At 47.9% G+C, this 16,411-nt stretch overlaps 1 protein-coding gene across 4 annotated transcripts in view; it reads left to right on the top strand.

The window, feature by feature from the left end:
- TECRL (trans-2,3-enoyl-CoA reductase like) overlaps positions 1 to 16,411 on the top strand; it is a 211,535-nt gene that overhangs the window by 113,922 nt on the left and 81,202 nt on the right. For 3 of the 4 annotated variants that reach the window (XM_075929239.1, XM_075929240.1, XM_075929238.1), the window contains one exon: positions 5,735 to 5,848. In XM_075929239.1, coding sequence (XP_075785354.1) covers positions 5,735 to 5,848 — 114 coding nt within the window. Of the gene's footprint in view, positions 1 to 5,734; positions 5,849 to 12,652; positions 12,847 to 16,411 lie in introns of all 4 variants that reach the window. The other variant, XM_075929241.1, reaches the window with a different exon arrangement.

Raw genomic sequence — 16,411 nt, 5'->3', positions numbered from 1 at the left:
CTGTGCCTCACCTCCTCTCTCTTCTCTTATAGCCTCTTTGCCCCCCCTTTCTCCCTCCCCTCCTTGCTCCTTTTTTTTGGGGGGGGGGGATCCTTCTTCCCCTTTCTCTACTCTGTCTATTCCTCGGGTACCTAGTGTTTCTCTCTCCCCAATGTCCATTCCCCCCCCTCATTATCGATCCCTCGCCGTACCCACCAGCCTCACCCCAGCACACGCCACTCCTTTGCCCTGGTCCCCATCCTCACACCCGTAGGCGGGAGCCATGTGCTATGGACGAGGTGCTGGTGTGACATCAGTGACCCAACAATCGCTGCATCACAGCCGAGTCGCGGGACATGGTCACCACCTCCTTATTTGGGCAGAGTGAGCCCAGTGACTTGCCCTGTGTCACTCGCCTGAGGAGGGGAGTCAAATTACACTTCGGATGGAGAGTCACCAGCTGGGCTCTGTTCCAGGGTCATGACCGGCCCCTGACCTGTGACATGGATGGAGTGGGACTCGTGGAGCTCTCCCCTGCGCACACTTCCTTCAGGGCTCCTCTCTGCTGGTCCTAGTCTCCGTCAGTGTCCCTGCCCTAAGTGCGGAACGTCCTGCTTCCCTCACAATGGGCCAGGTCTGAGCAGTGTGATTCCCTGCATCTCCAATTGTACTGAAGGCACCTTGGGTGGTGACCTCGACCCTTCCATTGCACAATTGTACGGAGGTGTCCCAGTCACCGTGGTGACGACCACAGTATCTTTGGTGATCAGGAAACCCAACGTTCAGCATCCCCAGTAGAACTCGTGGCAAGCAGAGGAGGAATGAAACCAAACAAAATTGTTTGCAAACGATCCACTGCAAAATCCTGTCTCTAACAGGAACCAAGTGCAGGTGCATGGACTCTCTGCTGAAGGTCCTGGCATGAAGTGCAGAGCAGTGGGTAGGGATGATGCAGACTCGGCCATTTGCACAGGCCTGCTCCAGTGGCTGCAGCCGGCCATACGGGATCCAAGGGGCCTCTCCTTAAGTCACCCCCTAAGTGCCAAGAGCACTGGGGGGCTGCTACGGTTCTCGAGAGGAGTCCAGATGCTGGGAATGGGGCCTGCAGACCCCACAGTCTGCAATTCTCCTCAGCAATGGGCCAAACCAAGAACTGGGGGAGGGGTTGGAGAAGGGCAGTGGGGATGGGAGACAGACGCAGGACAAAAGGAAGGAGGCAGAAGCCAGGAGGAGACTGAGGGAAAGATCGCTTCGGGTGGAAAGAGAGGATGGGAGTCAGGCAGAATGTGTGCAAAGCAGGGGAGAGGGAGAGAAAGACGTGATGGGGTCTAAAGAAAGAGGGTGTAAAATAGGGTAAGTGCAGTGATCTGAAAACTATCAGATGCGTATTCTACCTTTAATCCCAGACAAATGAACTGGCCATATTTCTTATTATGAGGTCACTAGATTTGAGATGGTGCTTGGTCCTGCCGTGAGGGCAGGGGACTGGACTTGATGACCTCACGAGGTCCCTTCCTGTTCTAGTGAAATATGTAGACTCCTACTCCCCAGCAATTTCAACAGGAGTTCAGTGCCTAACTACCTTTTGTGGGTCCAGACTAATGTCCTATTCTGTTTTTCCTGGGTGCAGGGGGCGGGGAAGCGAGAGGGGTGTCACTGCAGCCCGTTTAACCAGTTAACCAATTAAACAGGATTTTACAATATATTGAACTGGCTAATGAATTAAATGGGGATTTTACATCCCTAATGGGATCATACTCCGGTGATGAGCCTATTCTGCTCCCTGTACCGCTTGTATTTAAGCAGGTAGCCCTGTTTCTACCCAGCGTCGATCGCAGTGGAGCCATGAACTCAAAGCAACCCAGTAGGCCCAGGACACAAGTAATAGGCCTGGAATCATTCCTGCTTTCCTGTAATATGAGTAGGAGCGCCCAATGGGGTTTAACGTTCCCAGTTGTGAACAAACTGGAAATCATTAGCCATGACACTTGAGAAATGGTGATTACTCTGAATTTACTGAAACAACCAAGTCGCAATTTATTTCCCAGCTCATTAGAGAGCTGTGTGTCATAAATCACCCAGCCCATCTCGTGCGGCCAACCTGCCAGTCCCTGGTTTACTCCATGCTCTCGATTATTTAACGTGGAGAGGGCACGCTTAGTTGGCCTTCATTACAGTGTGTACAATGGACGCTCAATGGCTGGGCACTGGATTGTCTCTCTCCCTCACTGTCTGGTCCGCAGGTGACCTGCTTATTTTAGCTGCATGGGGCTGCCTGTCACAGGCTCAGGGTTGGTATAGGAAGTGGGGCATCTAATCGCTTCCTTCTTACATCTGTTAGGGGCGGCACACCTGGAGCTCCCTGTCCCACTCCTGAGTCACCCTGAAGACCTCTTTGCTGTCTCTAGCCTTGAGGTAGAGGTGTCGTGGAGTGACCACCTCCCTTGGAAGCCCCCCACATGAACTATGGCCTCCCTGAGTCTTTGAGGCTATGTCTACACTGTGCCTGTTTGGCACAAGAAATACGGAAATGAGGCTAAGCATGGAATATCACCGAGCATCATTTTCATAATTAATGGGGCTCCGTTTTTGTGCAACCCTCCCCTTAAGCAAGAGCCGTTCTTCCTGAAAAAATAAGGAAGAACAGCTCTTGCGCAAGAGGGGGGTTTTGCGCAAAAACGGAGCCTCGTTAATTACGCAAATGAGGCACGGCGATATTCCACTCTTAGCCTCATTTCCATATTTCTTGTGCCAAACAGGCACAGTGTAGACATAGCCTCAAAGACTGGGTAGGGTATTTGCAATTGGAAAGGGTACAGTGCAATTGGAAAGGGTACAGAGAAGAGTGACAAGAATGATTAAAGGTCTAGAGAACATGACCTATGAAGCCAGGCTTCATGAACTGGGCTTGTTTAAAAAAGAAGATTAAGGGGGGACATGATAGCGGTTTTCAAATATCTACAAGGAGGAAGGAGAAAATTTGTTCCTCTTGGTTTCTGAGGACAGGACAAGGAGTAATGGGCTTAAAGTGCAGCAGGGGAGGTTTAGATTGGACATTAGGAAAAAATTCCTAACTGTCAGGGTGGTCAAATATTGGAATAAATTGCCAAGGGAGGTGGTGGAATCTCCCTCTCTGGAGATATTTAAGAACAGGTTAGATAGACATCTGTCAGGGATGGTGTAGGTGGAGCTTGGTCCTGCCTTGAGGGCGGGGGGCTGGACTCGATGACCTCTTGAGGTCCCTTCCAGTCCTATTATTCTATGATTCTATGATTCTAGCCTCATTGGCATATTCTTGCGCCAAACGGGCGCAATGTAGACATAGCCCCCAAGTGCAAATCGAGGTGGGAGATTCTTCCCCCCGCCCCCCAGCTCAAGGGGCGTGAGTGTTGCACCTGTTTGGTTTTCTGAGGAACGACGGTGAAGAAAACGAGCCCTGAGCTGTCTCCCCTCCCCATGACGAAGGTGCACCAGGGACTGGATCCTCTCTTGGTCTCTAGTCACTGCGAAATCCCACCAGAAATAAATGATGAATGGAAGGATGGAGAATTCTTCCTCGTCCAGCTCCCGGGTCCAAAGCAGATTTTCAATGACTGGGACTGTCAAAGGTGCCTAAAGTAGTTTACGGTTCCTCTGTCTCGAATTTCAGTGTGTTCTGGGCATCCTGAGACCGTTGTGTGAGAATCCCACCCTAAAAATCCCCAGGAAGGAAGCTGTTGTTTCTTCGCCAACCCCAGCCAAACTTGAATCTACTTTTGACCAATATTTTATTATTTTCCCCAAAATAGTTTCCGGTTTGAGGAGGGAATGCTCAGGCTTTTGTTTTTCTCCAAATGATTACAGCCTACTTTTAATTGCTTTACTATAACAATATTGTGATTGGAGGCTAGACTGGTGTGAATAATTCAGTACAGCACAGTGATAACTTTATCCACAAAAGATGGTTTATAGTAATTATTTGCAGCTATTTCGAAGACAAGCAGAGTATAATCTGAATGGGGTATGTAAAATGCTCAGAGAATGCAGTGCAAATGTATTCACTCTATTACTGGTGGGGAAAAAAACACATTTTGGTTTCCCATGAATGCATAATCTCTTGTGCTATTAAACCATAAACAAAGGTTCTTTTGAGAAATATTCCTATCCAAAGCTAATTGCTTGCGCTGTAGATGCATGTGCTGTTTATGCAAAAGGAAGACCTTCTAGTAGGCTAGGTAATAAATACACCAGATACATTGTGAGGCTTTCTTGCACAGACTAGAGATCACAAAGATGCTGAAAGTTTGCAGTAGAGCAAATATTTTGAATGTGATAGTTCTTGTTGGTTTGCTCTGGAAAGCAAACATCCCTTCCACCGCCTTTGGCAAATATCTCATGCTGGAGAGGACCATTAGAAATAACTGTAGGAAGTGGATAAAAAGAAAACAGTGCATGATTGTGGTGATTTTTTTTTAAAGAAACATGGTTTTGTTTGGAGGATGGTTCAAATAGCTTCTTCTCCAATTCTCGCTTAGGTGCTTTTTACCATGAAATACCCAAAGCAACTCTTAGAGATCTCTGAAATCAATTGGTTTCCCCCAGTCCAGTTACTAGAGGACTCGTGTTAGATCACAAAAAAAACAGGGTCAGAATTAATGCCATTGGCACATAAGTGAGACACAAAGGGGTTTAATGCATGGATTACTAAAACTGGTTCTTAAAGGTCAAGGTTTAAGCAGGCCAGTAATTGGAGCTGTAAGACAACTACATTTTTCCCCACTCTGTGATGGTTTTGTGGTTTGGGTTTTTTTTACTTCCTCTGTTTTCAAGAACAAAAACAAAATTTCCAAATTTCTCACGATCCAATTTTAAAAAAACACCTGATTTGTGATCAATTAAACATACCTCCACAAAACTAATGCTTTCCCCTCGCTTTGACTCTGTGGGTTTGTCTAGACTACATGGCTCCATCGACGGAGCCATGTAAATTAGTTTATTCAGCATAGTTGAAGAAGCGGGGATTCAAATAATCCCCACTTCATTAAAATAATCATGGCCATCGTGCTGTGCTGACGATCAGCTGATCCGGCACAGCGCAGCAGTCTAGACTGCCTCGTGAAACGAGGTTTACCGGAGCGGTCGACAAAGGCTTCCTTTGACGACCGCGCCGCATCTGGACTCCCTTTCAGGGAGAAGAACTGCTCTTGTCCTGAAGGGTCAAGGGAAGAGCGTGACAAGCAGATGCCAGACTTTAAGCGGGTTGGGCTTGGAACACCTCTTGGAATCGAAATCCGGGAAACGGGTCAGTCACTTCAGATTGTTCTGCCGATTGCAAATCCAAATCCGAAGCAGCTCTTCAGTGCTTCACAGCCAGAGGTGAGCTGTTCCATGTCCCAGGTTGTCAGAGGAATCTGCTGCTAAAGCAACACTTAGAGACAATCAAGCCACCTGGCAGACACTGATTGTTACAGCAGCTCCCGGATCTCCAGACGGAGGAAGACCCGAGGGCCGTTGTGCGGTAGGTGAGATTCACTCAGTTGGAATGAGTGGAACTGGCCGTATCAGTTGTCAAGTGAAACCAAACCACATTTTCTTAACATTCAAGTGGAAGCAAATGGATCCTCTTTCACTTTCAGGTGGGGAAATGCAGCTGATTTGAGCTTGGAAGGTGAGAAAACATCAGGAAGTTCCTCGAAGATCTCTGAGTGCTGCCAAAAGGGAGGAAACTCGCCTCGTAGCAACGGAGAAGGGTTAACGGGTTGTGTTTCCCTTTCAGGTGAGAGAAACGCAGCAGGCAGGACCTCAGAGGAAGACACCTCTGAGGAGAAGAGAGTCACCTATATCAGCAAGGTTCAGTCCAACACTGCTGCAGACCGTCACTGACCCGCAGGTGAGTGTTTGTGGTTCTCTTGTACAAGGGGCTTCCAGATCTGTTCCCTTTGGCAATCTTTATGGGCCTGATGAGTAACGGAATGACCTGTCGAACTGTGCTCCCTGCAGCCAGGGCTGTGCGTGTCAGTCCCTAACGTGTGAAGCTGATTTCCCTTCTCAGGAGATCAGGGCTCCCAGTGCTCTGGATTGTCGAGTACAAATGAGCGGATCCATTCTAGGCCATTCCTGTCCCCTGGAAGGCGATTGGTTCTCGAGATATGAGACCACCAACTCTCCACTCAACACAGCCAGAGCATTGGCTCTGAGGAGAGGTCAGAGGAGCATTCGGTAAATGTAACAAATGAGCAAACAATCCGCTCCACACATTTGCCCACTCGTGTTGTGTCAGAAGGTTTGTTCCAGGGTCTCTCATATCTCAGGGTCTGGGAGGAGCCAAGAGCCATGGCTGACACGCAGGGATTCACCTTGATCAGGAGGCGAGGACACTTCTTGTCCCTCCCAGTGCAGTTCAGGGGCTGTGGCTGTACTTTCAGAGGAAGGACACGCAGCCGGTGTGGATGCTATTCAAACAGCAACGTCCAAAGGCTTCATGGTGCACCTGTTAGGCCAAGAGGATTGGCTGGTCCCATCTGCTGGGACTCAGTCAGAAGGGGGCTGCCTCGGAGAAGAGGAAAGCCGTGGGGTTTGGGGGCCAGGACTAGCCAGACAGTATCCGAGGTGCGGACTAGGCCAGGGTACGTTCCCATAGTGACCATGGGTCCTTGCTCACATGCACAGGGTGGAACTGATCGCCACATTTGGGGCCGGGAAGGAATTTTCCTCCAGGGCAGATTGGCCAGAGACTCTGGAGGTTTTTCGCCTTCCCCTGGAGCATTGAGCAAGGACCAGCCCTTGGGGCCACTTAGAAACAGACAATAAGCGATCCATCCAAGGGAACTTGCCTCCTTTCCTCTGTTGCACTTTCTATGGACCCGTCCGGTGCCGCTCGGCTGTGCCCACGTTCCCAGCCAGGCTGCCGGGCAGAGCTGGGCCTGGGCCATTGGCCCTCCCCTTCACAGCACCAGCGTGGCCCTCCTCCGAATGGCTCTCCCTTCCCGGCAGGCCCAGTTCCAGCAGAGACTAGCTCGCCATCCCCAGAGAGGTGGGGAAATGAGCTGGTGTCCCAGTTCAGGGGAAAGCAGGAAGCACAGCGGCTCTGTTACCATGGTCCTCTCCTAGGATGTTCCTAGAGACCAGGGCGGGGCCTTTGGTCTGCCACGTCCAAGTGCTCTGCCAAGCCGTTGTGCGTAAGAGCCCCTCTGAACCCAGCAAGCAGCGGCTCTAGGAGTTGTGGTTAGTGAACCCAAAGCAACCGTTCCATTGGCATGGTAGAGTCACTAGTCTGCCCCCTTCAACAGTATTCACACACTGAAGTCCTGTTAGAGTCACTGGGAATTAGAAGCATAAATGTCTTGGAGGATATGATCCAGTCACCTCATAGTAGATTTTCCAACTAGCTGCAAGTGGTCTCATGGTCTAACGAGGCAGGAAATGATGCTATTCCTCAGTAGAGCTGGTCAGAATTCTTTCCTGAGGAAAGTTATTTAGGAAGCAAAAGTTTCAGTAAGTTGGCTTTTGGAAACTGAAAAGTTAAGGGAAAAAGTTGTTTTGTATTTAGATAGCCGCCCCCCTCTCCCCAGCCGTAAATATTTCACAGAAACGGTCATTTGTTCCTTTCAAAAGCTTTTTGAGGAAAATATTTAACATTTTCTGACCAATTCTAGCTGAAAGGTTTCTTTCTTTCATGTTGTGTGGACCAATCCATGCACTGAACCCGAATCTAACGTACCTGCTTCAGGAGTTTTGGTGTAGCTATGACAGGCTATGACAGAGACTGTATTGTGAGGTCATACCTTTTATTGGACCAAGGTATGAGGGTGGAAAACGAGCTTTCGAGCTTCTTGTGACCAGAAGAAGAGCTCTATGGAGCTTGAAATCCAGCAAAAGTTGATTCAGGAAAAGATCACCTGCGCCACACACATTGTCTGTTTCCTTTATCATGAGTCACAGAGACAGAGCTACCAGCCTAATTTGGAGCGGGGCGTTCTGGTGAGGACCCAAAGACTCAGATGGGGGACTTGGGGTAGAAAGCTTAGAAATGGGCTTTCCCAACTGTACTTTCCCCTGTTTGCTGACAGATGGTGGTGTAGAGCGGCATAACGCCTGGCAGCCTGAAACACAGGCGTTAGGCTGCTCTACACCACCATCTGTCAGCAAATGGGAAAGCCCATCTCTAAGCTTTCTACCCCAAATCCCCCATCTGAGTCTTTGGGTCCTCACCAGAACTCCTGTCTCCAAATTGGTCAGCTCTAAGGGTACGTCTAAACTATATGGCTCCGTCGACGGAGACATGTAGATTTGTTTTTTTGGCAAAGGGAAATGAAGCCGTGATTTAAATAATCGCAGCTTCATTTAAATTTACATGGCTGCCACGCTGAGCCGACAAACAGCTGATCAGCTGTTTGTCGGCTCAGCGCGCTAGTCTGGACGCTCCCCTGCTGACATGAAAGCCTTTTATCAACATCCCCTGTAAACCTCATCCTACGAGGCATAACGGGGATGTCGATAAAAGGCTTTCAGGTTGACGTGGAGCGTCCAGACGAGCGTGCTGAGCCGACAAACAGCGGATCAGCTGTTTGTCGGCTCAGCGCGGCAGCCATGTAAATTTAAATGAAGCTGCAATTATTTAAATTGTGGCTTCATTTCCCTTTGCCTATCTGTCTAATCTACATGCCTCCATCGACGGAGGCACGTAGTCTAGACACACCCTAGGTGACCAGATGTCCTGCAGGTGACCTGACTTCTTAAAAATGGGCCAATGGGCCCATCTCTTCTGTCCTGCTACTCCGTGGATCCCTGCTTGCTGGACACTCGCCCGCCAGTGGTTAACGGGGAAGTCTAGTGGCTGATGATGGAGGAGGGTGCGCAAGGCTGGTGGTGAGGTGAAGACGCAGCACATGGAACTGGCTGCTTCCTCTGCTGCTCTACCAGTGCGGTCCCAGGCCGTGTCCCTGTCTCGTTTCCGGGAGGCACTGGCCGAGCGCTGCGGTAACTGGTGAATGTGAGCCAGTGGCGGTTACGTTTCCTCTCTGCTGCCCACTCATTGGTCCTTTATGTTCTCCCTCTCTCCATGTGCTCTCCCTGCCTTGCCGTTTAAACTCTCTCAGCCCCACTGCTCTGCCATATCCCCCCTAGCAGGGTGTGTCTCCCCGCCCTCCCCAGCGATACGAGGAGAACCAGCCTCGGCGTGGCACACTCAGCTCACCAGCAGCCTGGCCATCCATCTTCTTTCTTGCCCCACTGTCTCAGGCTGGCCCAGGGCCCAGGGAAATGCCGGGAGCCTCCAGCCTGGGGCTGCTGGTGTGGAGGAGCCAAACCCTGCATGGGCCAAAGCCTCATACAGCGCTGGCCTGGGGAAGCCTCTCCGCACCCCCTATCCCCAGCCAAACTCTGGAGTGGGGGGAGGGCAGCCATTTCAAGGCCTGTTCACACCCCCGGCTCTGGTGCACAAGGGTCCCTGCATCCTGGTGCACAAGGCATCCTTAGGGCTTCACCCCTTCCTGCTTGTGCTGTAGCAAGATGACGAGGTTCTATTAGTGGCCAGCAGCAGCTTGGAGGCGGGAGCTGCTTTTCCACACTGTGTCGTGGCAGGACGGGACCAGCTGCTTTCAGCTGCACAGGAATGCGGGCAGAGAAGGGCTCTGTAAAGACTCAAGCCAGGTTACCCCTCCCCTGTAGCTGGAAGCGGCTCCCATCCCCTCCCTCCCACACTGCGCCAATAGGCTGCTGCTGCTGGCCACCTTCTGGTGTGAACCCTGGCAGGAATGTGTCTGGGGAAGATGCAGTGCCAGGTCCCAGGAATGGTGGGTCAGTCCCAGGAGTCTAGCCGGACATGGAGGGTGGAGAGTACTGGGAAGGAGGGTCGGATCAGTCATATACTGGAGAGAGGTGTATGGGCGTATGTGTGTCACCTCTCCCTGGGTGTGTATGGGGGGCAGGGGTGTGTGCGACCCCTCTCTTGTGAACCCAAAGTCTTAAAAGTAAGATGATTAATCAAAATAATCCAACTTCTTTTTATCCGGGACTCAGTCAACTTGATGTTAATTTGCACGAACATAAGAACGGCCGTACTGGGTCAGACCAAAGGGCCATCTAGCCTAGTAGCCTGTCTGCTGACAGTGGCCAGCACCGGGTGCCCCAGAGAGGGTGGACCGAAGACAATGATCAAGCGATTTGTCTCCTGCCATCCTTCTCCAGCCTCTGACAAACAGAGGCCAGGGACACCATTTTATCCCCTGGCTAATAACCTTTTATGGACCTAACCACCATGAAATTATCTAGCTTCTCTTTAAACTCTGTTATAGTCCTAGCCTTCACAGCCTCCTCTGGCAAGGAGTTCCACAGGTTGACTACACGCTGTGTGAAGAAGAACTTTCTTTTATTAGTTCTAAACCTGCTACCCATTAATTTCATTTGGTGTCCTCTAGTTCTTCTATTAAGGGAACTAATAAATAACTTTTCTTTATTCGCCCTCTCCACACCGGTCATGATTTTATATGCCTCTATCATATCCCCCCTCAGTCTCCTCTTTTCTAAACTGAAAAGTCCCAGTCACTTTAACCTCTCTTCATATGGGACCTGTTCCAAACCCCTAATCATTTTAGTTGCCCTTTTCTGAACTCTTTCCAAGGCCAAAATATCTTTTTTGAGGTGAGGAGACCACATCCATATGACTGCTTGCCATCGAACTCACTTGGTTACAAGGAATCTTACCAGATGTCCCATATTCAAAATAAACACATTTTAACATCCCAAGGCTATGTCTGCCCAGCAGTGACTGACGTTATTCCGAAATAACACAGTCCACATCCACACGGCAAGCAGTTATTTTGACATCGTGTCCAAATAATGGCGAGCTGGAGGGCTGCTTATTCTGACTCCTGTAACCTTCATTTTATGAGGAGGAAGGGAAGTCACAGGAAGAGTGCTCTACCTCGGACTTCCTGCTATGCAGACGGTGCCAAAAGCCAAAATAAGCTATTTTCGACTTCGGCTACACAACTGACATAGCTCAAGTTGCGTAGCTTATTTCGGCTTTAGCCCTGCTGTGTAGGCGTGCCCCAGTTCACCCTACAAAATGTGGCAAAAATGAACATTAACGAGGGCAAAAATTATCTGGATTTTACTGAACTATGGAATTATTCCTTTTAGGTTCACTTTGCATTTGGAGGAAAGCTTTGGGGTCAGTTTTATGTTTGGAGTTTTCTCTTTTTTCAGTCTGGTTCCTTCCATGTGCAGTAAAATCCACCCTCATGGCCAACTCATCCAGGGGAAGGGGAACACACCAGCTTTGGTTTAGTCTACTGCTGCTTTAAAAGATCTCCCCTGAAGCACACTGACCCTCCCCTGCATTAAGCAAATCCTCATGTGAATCCACTTTCATAATTATTTTCCCATTGAAAGACAAGAGGGAAAAAAGTATCTTCAGCGCACTGCACCGGGAAGAGGGGGAGACTGATAAATTCTTGATCTAATTGTCTTTCATTTTTCCATTCTATTACCTTTTATTCAGTGCATTTACCCCTTCACCCATTAAAATAACTGTCTCACGGTGGCATTTCTTGTTGAAATGATATAGATATGCTAAGTGGAGCGTGACAGATGAATTCTATAATCTGAAAACCTACTAGCTATTAGATAGTGAGCAAAGCCTTTTGCCAGCTTTATTGACTATTAAAGCCACATTTTATAGCACATGCTGCTCAAATGACTTGATTTTCCATCTGAAAAGCGTGATTTTCTAAATCTAAAAGAGCTCCCCTTTGGGATGAGGTGGGCTGTGTAATTCTGGGACATTTCTACATCCCCGAGAAAATCTCTATTGGTGTTATTAAAACACACACCTCATCTACTTTCTGCATTTAACGTTTTAATATTTCTAGTGTGCAGAAACCATAATCTCACTGAACAACACAATATGCAACTGCCACTGGCTTCTTTTCAGGGTATCTTTGCCAAAGCTACTGCTGTTTAGAGTACAAATCAAGGGACGGAGTTGACGCCTGTATAAATTAACTTAGGTCTGTTGATATCTGTGGAGCTATCCTGAATTACACCAGTCGAGGTTCTAGCTCAAAATCTCTCTTAATTCCTGTTTTAAGCCTCTGTTCCGTTTCACGCTGAAGGCAAATGATTCTTTTATACTCTTTGATAAACTGCTGCTCTTCCCCCACGCTCCCTAAGAGTTGTCTAGTTTGTTACCAAACTTTGTAATCCTCAATTCCTCCCTTTCTTTGAAGTAATGAAAGTACTAGAAGTTCATCCTGTATTTATTGTGACATAAAAGACCATAGTAACTATATTTATGCATCTCCTGGCTACAGCATTGTAATTACCATTAATTAAAGCCATCCAGATACCATGCCCAAAAAATATAATTGCCAACTGTTTGCATTTATAGGCAGATCTGGAAATCATTTTTCTGGCTAGCCATTTGCCTTGAACTTACAGTGCAATGTAGTAGATTTTGAGCTGGGTTAGTTTGAATAGACCAATGTGAATTGCTAATTTTTCAGTTCACAGGCGCGCACACACAAAAGACACACACAATTTTTTAAAATAAGTTCTCCAAATGTAACACACCACACCATTTTGAGTCTGACCAAACACCTTGATGTCAAAAGGTTTTAATGCCAAGCATTTGTATAGGCTTTTAAAAAATAAAAAGTGAGGGGAATTTTAAAATGTAACTATTTCATTTCAGAAGTATTGACACGTAATACTTGGATTAAAAAAATCCAGAGACTAACAGCTAAATGAAACCAGGACAAATATGAAAAATGATTCAGCCCACCAAATCAAAGACGGCATGGATCGCCTAGTCTAGCCCCCTATGAAGATGCAGGGTGTGTTGCATTGCCCTATGGGAACTCTGTCGCTGGAGTTGCTGCTACTCAGGTAAGATGAAAAATCAAGGTCCTGAGTATTTTTGGTCATTTCAAAAATGTAGGATTCTGAGACACCTGGTCACAGATGGTGAAGAATTTTTATGCTCTGGGGAATTCTGATATTTTCTCATTTGTGCTCATCGTGAATCGGGGGGAAAGTCTCAAAAGATCAAAACTTTCTGGAACAAAAAGTTCCAACAAGTTGTGATTTGGAAATGTCAAATCGCTTGTTTAAATAGTTTTACTGAAATGAATGGTTGTGATGTTCCTGAATCAATACGTTTAAGTTCAGTTTCCCAGCCTGAAATGGGAACGTATCATTTGGGGTTGGGTTGACATTCCAACCAGCTCTGTGTCCATCAGAGTTGCCACAATGCCTCATTGGATTTGTAGTTTTGGGACCCTGTGGCTGCCTTTCTGCCCTATGTGTCTTTCCCCCTGGCTCTTTGAGAATATCTCTACAGGAAAAAGAGAATGCTTTGTCAGCAAGTCTCAGAGCCTAGATTTACAGGCGCAGGTTTGTGCCACATTGCTAACAAAAGTTGTGTAGATGAAGGAAAGGTGTTTAGTTTTTTGTGTTTTTTAAATTAATACTAATGTCCCTAGAAAGTGTAGCTAACTCCAAGGGAGCCAGCAGAACTGGCTGGTACCCTGGGAGACCTGACAAAAGTACAATAAAAGGGATTACTTGATGAGGTGGTGTTTACCAAAGGAGAATTGGTCATCTAAAGGCAGTTCCACGTAAGAGGCTCACAGTATAGAACCACAATTCTAATGCAGTGTAAAACATAGCTCTTTTTTCCCCCTCAGAGTTGTAGTCCAAGTCATTATCTGTGTCAAAATTCATGGTGCGACCTTTCCTGACACCACAGGGTCTGGCCTTACCGTGCGGGGGATTTGTGATTGGTATGATTTGGTTTTGTTACGGTTAAAGCATAAGGTGTCTTTGCAATCACACTCTTCTTGCAGTTAAGGGGTAACACTCGGGGCTGCGGGGGCAAGAGCAGGGAGGCTGGTGGAGAAACAAGCGGAAGGAGGAATGGTGCAGAGGGCCAAAGCTGTGAGCTTGGGAGGTGGAGCAGGGAGCCAGGAGATTAGGCCGCAGGCCCGGGAGGCAGAGCAGAAGGCCGGGGAATTGGGCCACTGGAACTGGGAGGCAGAATGGGGGATTGGGGGACTGAGCTGCTGGGGCTTAAAGGCCAGCTCCCCATGAGCACTGGCTCCTACCTGCCCACCCCCATATTGTGTAAACATATAACCACTGAATTTTTTCAATGGTCACATGTTTACCACAATAAACACAATGTAACATCCCTAATTTCTATACCCCACCCTGTGCCCCGGCCCAGTGAAAATGAGTCAGGGAGCGAGGGTGGGGGTGGGGGAGCAAAATGGCGGGGGAGAGGGGATGTAGTTAATGGGGTTGGGGCTTCTGAGGAGGAGCAGGACAGGGGTGAGGGCTCAGTGAAAGGACAGGAAGTGTTGCAAGGTTTGGTTTTCTGCAACTGGAAAGTCGGCACCCAGCGCTGTTGGCGGCATGGGCAGAGCGCGGGTTGGATGCTCAAAGGCCAATAATGAACGCAGTCTATTTCATGGCCTGGCAAATGATGACATCGCTTTTGCCACCCCTTCAGTGTACATTAAATTGAATCCCGTAGGCCTAGGCACGTCACAGCCCTGTTCCCTAATGACATTTGTCCGTCTAATGACCTCGAGTTACGTTGTGTTCGGGGGTTTTTAATAATAGAAGCTAATTCCATTGATTTATGCCACACACGTGGTAGCTGTCCTGAAATGTATCGCACCACAGTCACGCCTGAGTGGGGGCTGTGAGACCGAGGTGGTGAGTGACATGCTGTTCCTAATGTGTCAGGCCACAAGTGCTGCCTGTTGGCAGTCTGAGCTTACATATCAGGGCCTGTCAAGCTTTCAGAGACTGCTAGGGCAACTGTGTTAGCTTGGGCCGTCGTTGGTGCCAAATGACTTACCACAGCCTTGTCGTCACACAGTGACTGATAGAAACAGCGAGTCGCTTCTCTCCGTTGGGCAAGGCAAAAAAAAATGAGCTGGTGACTAATGCTGTCAGGATGGTTCTTCCCTGCTTAAGGTCGCTGCATGCCAGCAGGTGCCTGAGAATGTGTCCCTTCTGTACGCTTCTAAACTTTGCATGTAGATCCAAAAAACTTCCTGTCAGGGTGGTTAAACACCGGAACAAATTGCCTAGGGAGGTTGTGGAATCTTCATCGCTGGAAATATGTAAGAGCAGGTTAGACAGACAGCTATCAGAAATGATCTAGATGGTGTTTGGTCCTGCTGTGAGGGCAGGGGACTGGACTTGAGGCTTTCCCGAAGTCGATTCTACGATTCTGTCATATAGGAAAGCAGAGTAAAGGGGAAATAGCTGGCAGTGGCAAATGTCGTGAGAAACATTTCCTCCTTCAGTCATTAAGTTAGTGCATTTGGAGGGATCGCCGCATTGCTGTGTTTGATGCTTTTCGAGTTATCGGCACCTGCATCGAAATCCTCCTCTTTCTGGAGGTTTGTATGAACTCATCCCAGGTTGCAGCTTCATATAAGTTCACAATCTAGGGTCATAATTGTCCTTCTGGGCAAAGTGAAGTTTAAGATAAGATAATTAGGGGAGGAACGAGGCAGACACTTCTCTCCGTTTAGTCCAGCCCTTTGCCGTTATGCATACAAGGTAATTATTGAATTCACAATTCTCCTGTATCATGAAATCTAGGGAGTTGAACTTTTGTACATTTTATAGTGACTGTCCCCCTAGACTTAGTCTCATTGTCATCACAATCCACAGACCGCATACTCTGTTTCATTCCTGTGGATTTCCATGCCATTGCTTTCAAGTACACACCTCAATCTTCCATCTTCTCTTGGCTCTCTCCCACAAGCACCATCATTTGCAAAAAGCATGCACCAGGGTGTTCTCTGACAGTGCACAGAGCAATAAGAGACAGAGTGTCCTGCCTCAATGGCCTTCAACTGCGACTAGAAACTGTTCTCTGTGTCCACATGGCCTTCCACCTGTGGTAACAGCACCCTGGTACATGTACCGGTTCAGTCTCGTTATAATCGATACGTATCTGTTCCATTCTCATATAAAACCAGATGACTTCTCTTGGAACATGGTCAAAAACCATCTCAAGATGTCTGAATACTATGTGCAGGATTTTTCCTCATTTTCCCATAAGCAATCTTAATGCAATGATAACTCCCACTGTTGACTTACCTGGCATGAATCCAAACTGATGGTCACTGACCTTTACTTCTCTTTGTAGTCTCTTGCTAATAACTTTCTTCCAGAGCTTCACTATGTGGCATATGACTTTTTGATAGTGTGGTAATTACCCCAATGGCTTGCATAAAGGGTAGCAGGCTCTGTCTGTGGTGCACCAGGATAGACACGTGCTTTTGCCAGTTCTAGTCTGCTCCCATTTGGAAGAAAGGCTTTGCATCATGGTATTTTTCTTCCTCATCCTTACTGGGTGGGTGATGGACTTCCAATAATGCAGTTCTCTAATCTGTTCCCATTAAACCTCAGTCCATTATCCATCCAC

The sequence above is a fragment of the Pelodiscus sinensis genome, chromosome 5 (assembly GCF_049634645.1).
Source record: "Pelodiscus sinensis isolate JC-2024 chromosome 5, ASM4963464v1, whole genome shotgun sequence".
Taxonomy (NCBI): domain Eukaryota; kingdom Metazoa; phylum Chordata; order Testudines; family Trionychidae; genus Pelodiscus; species Pelodiscus sinensis.
This window is presented reverse-complemented; position numbering and strand designations above follow the sequence as displayed.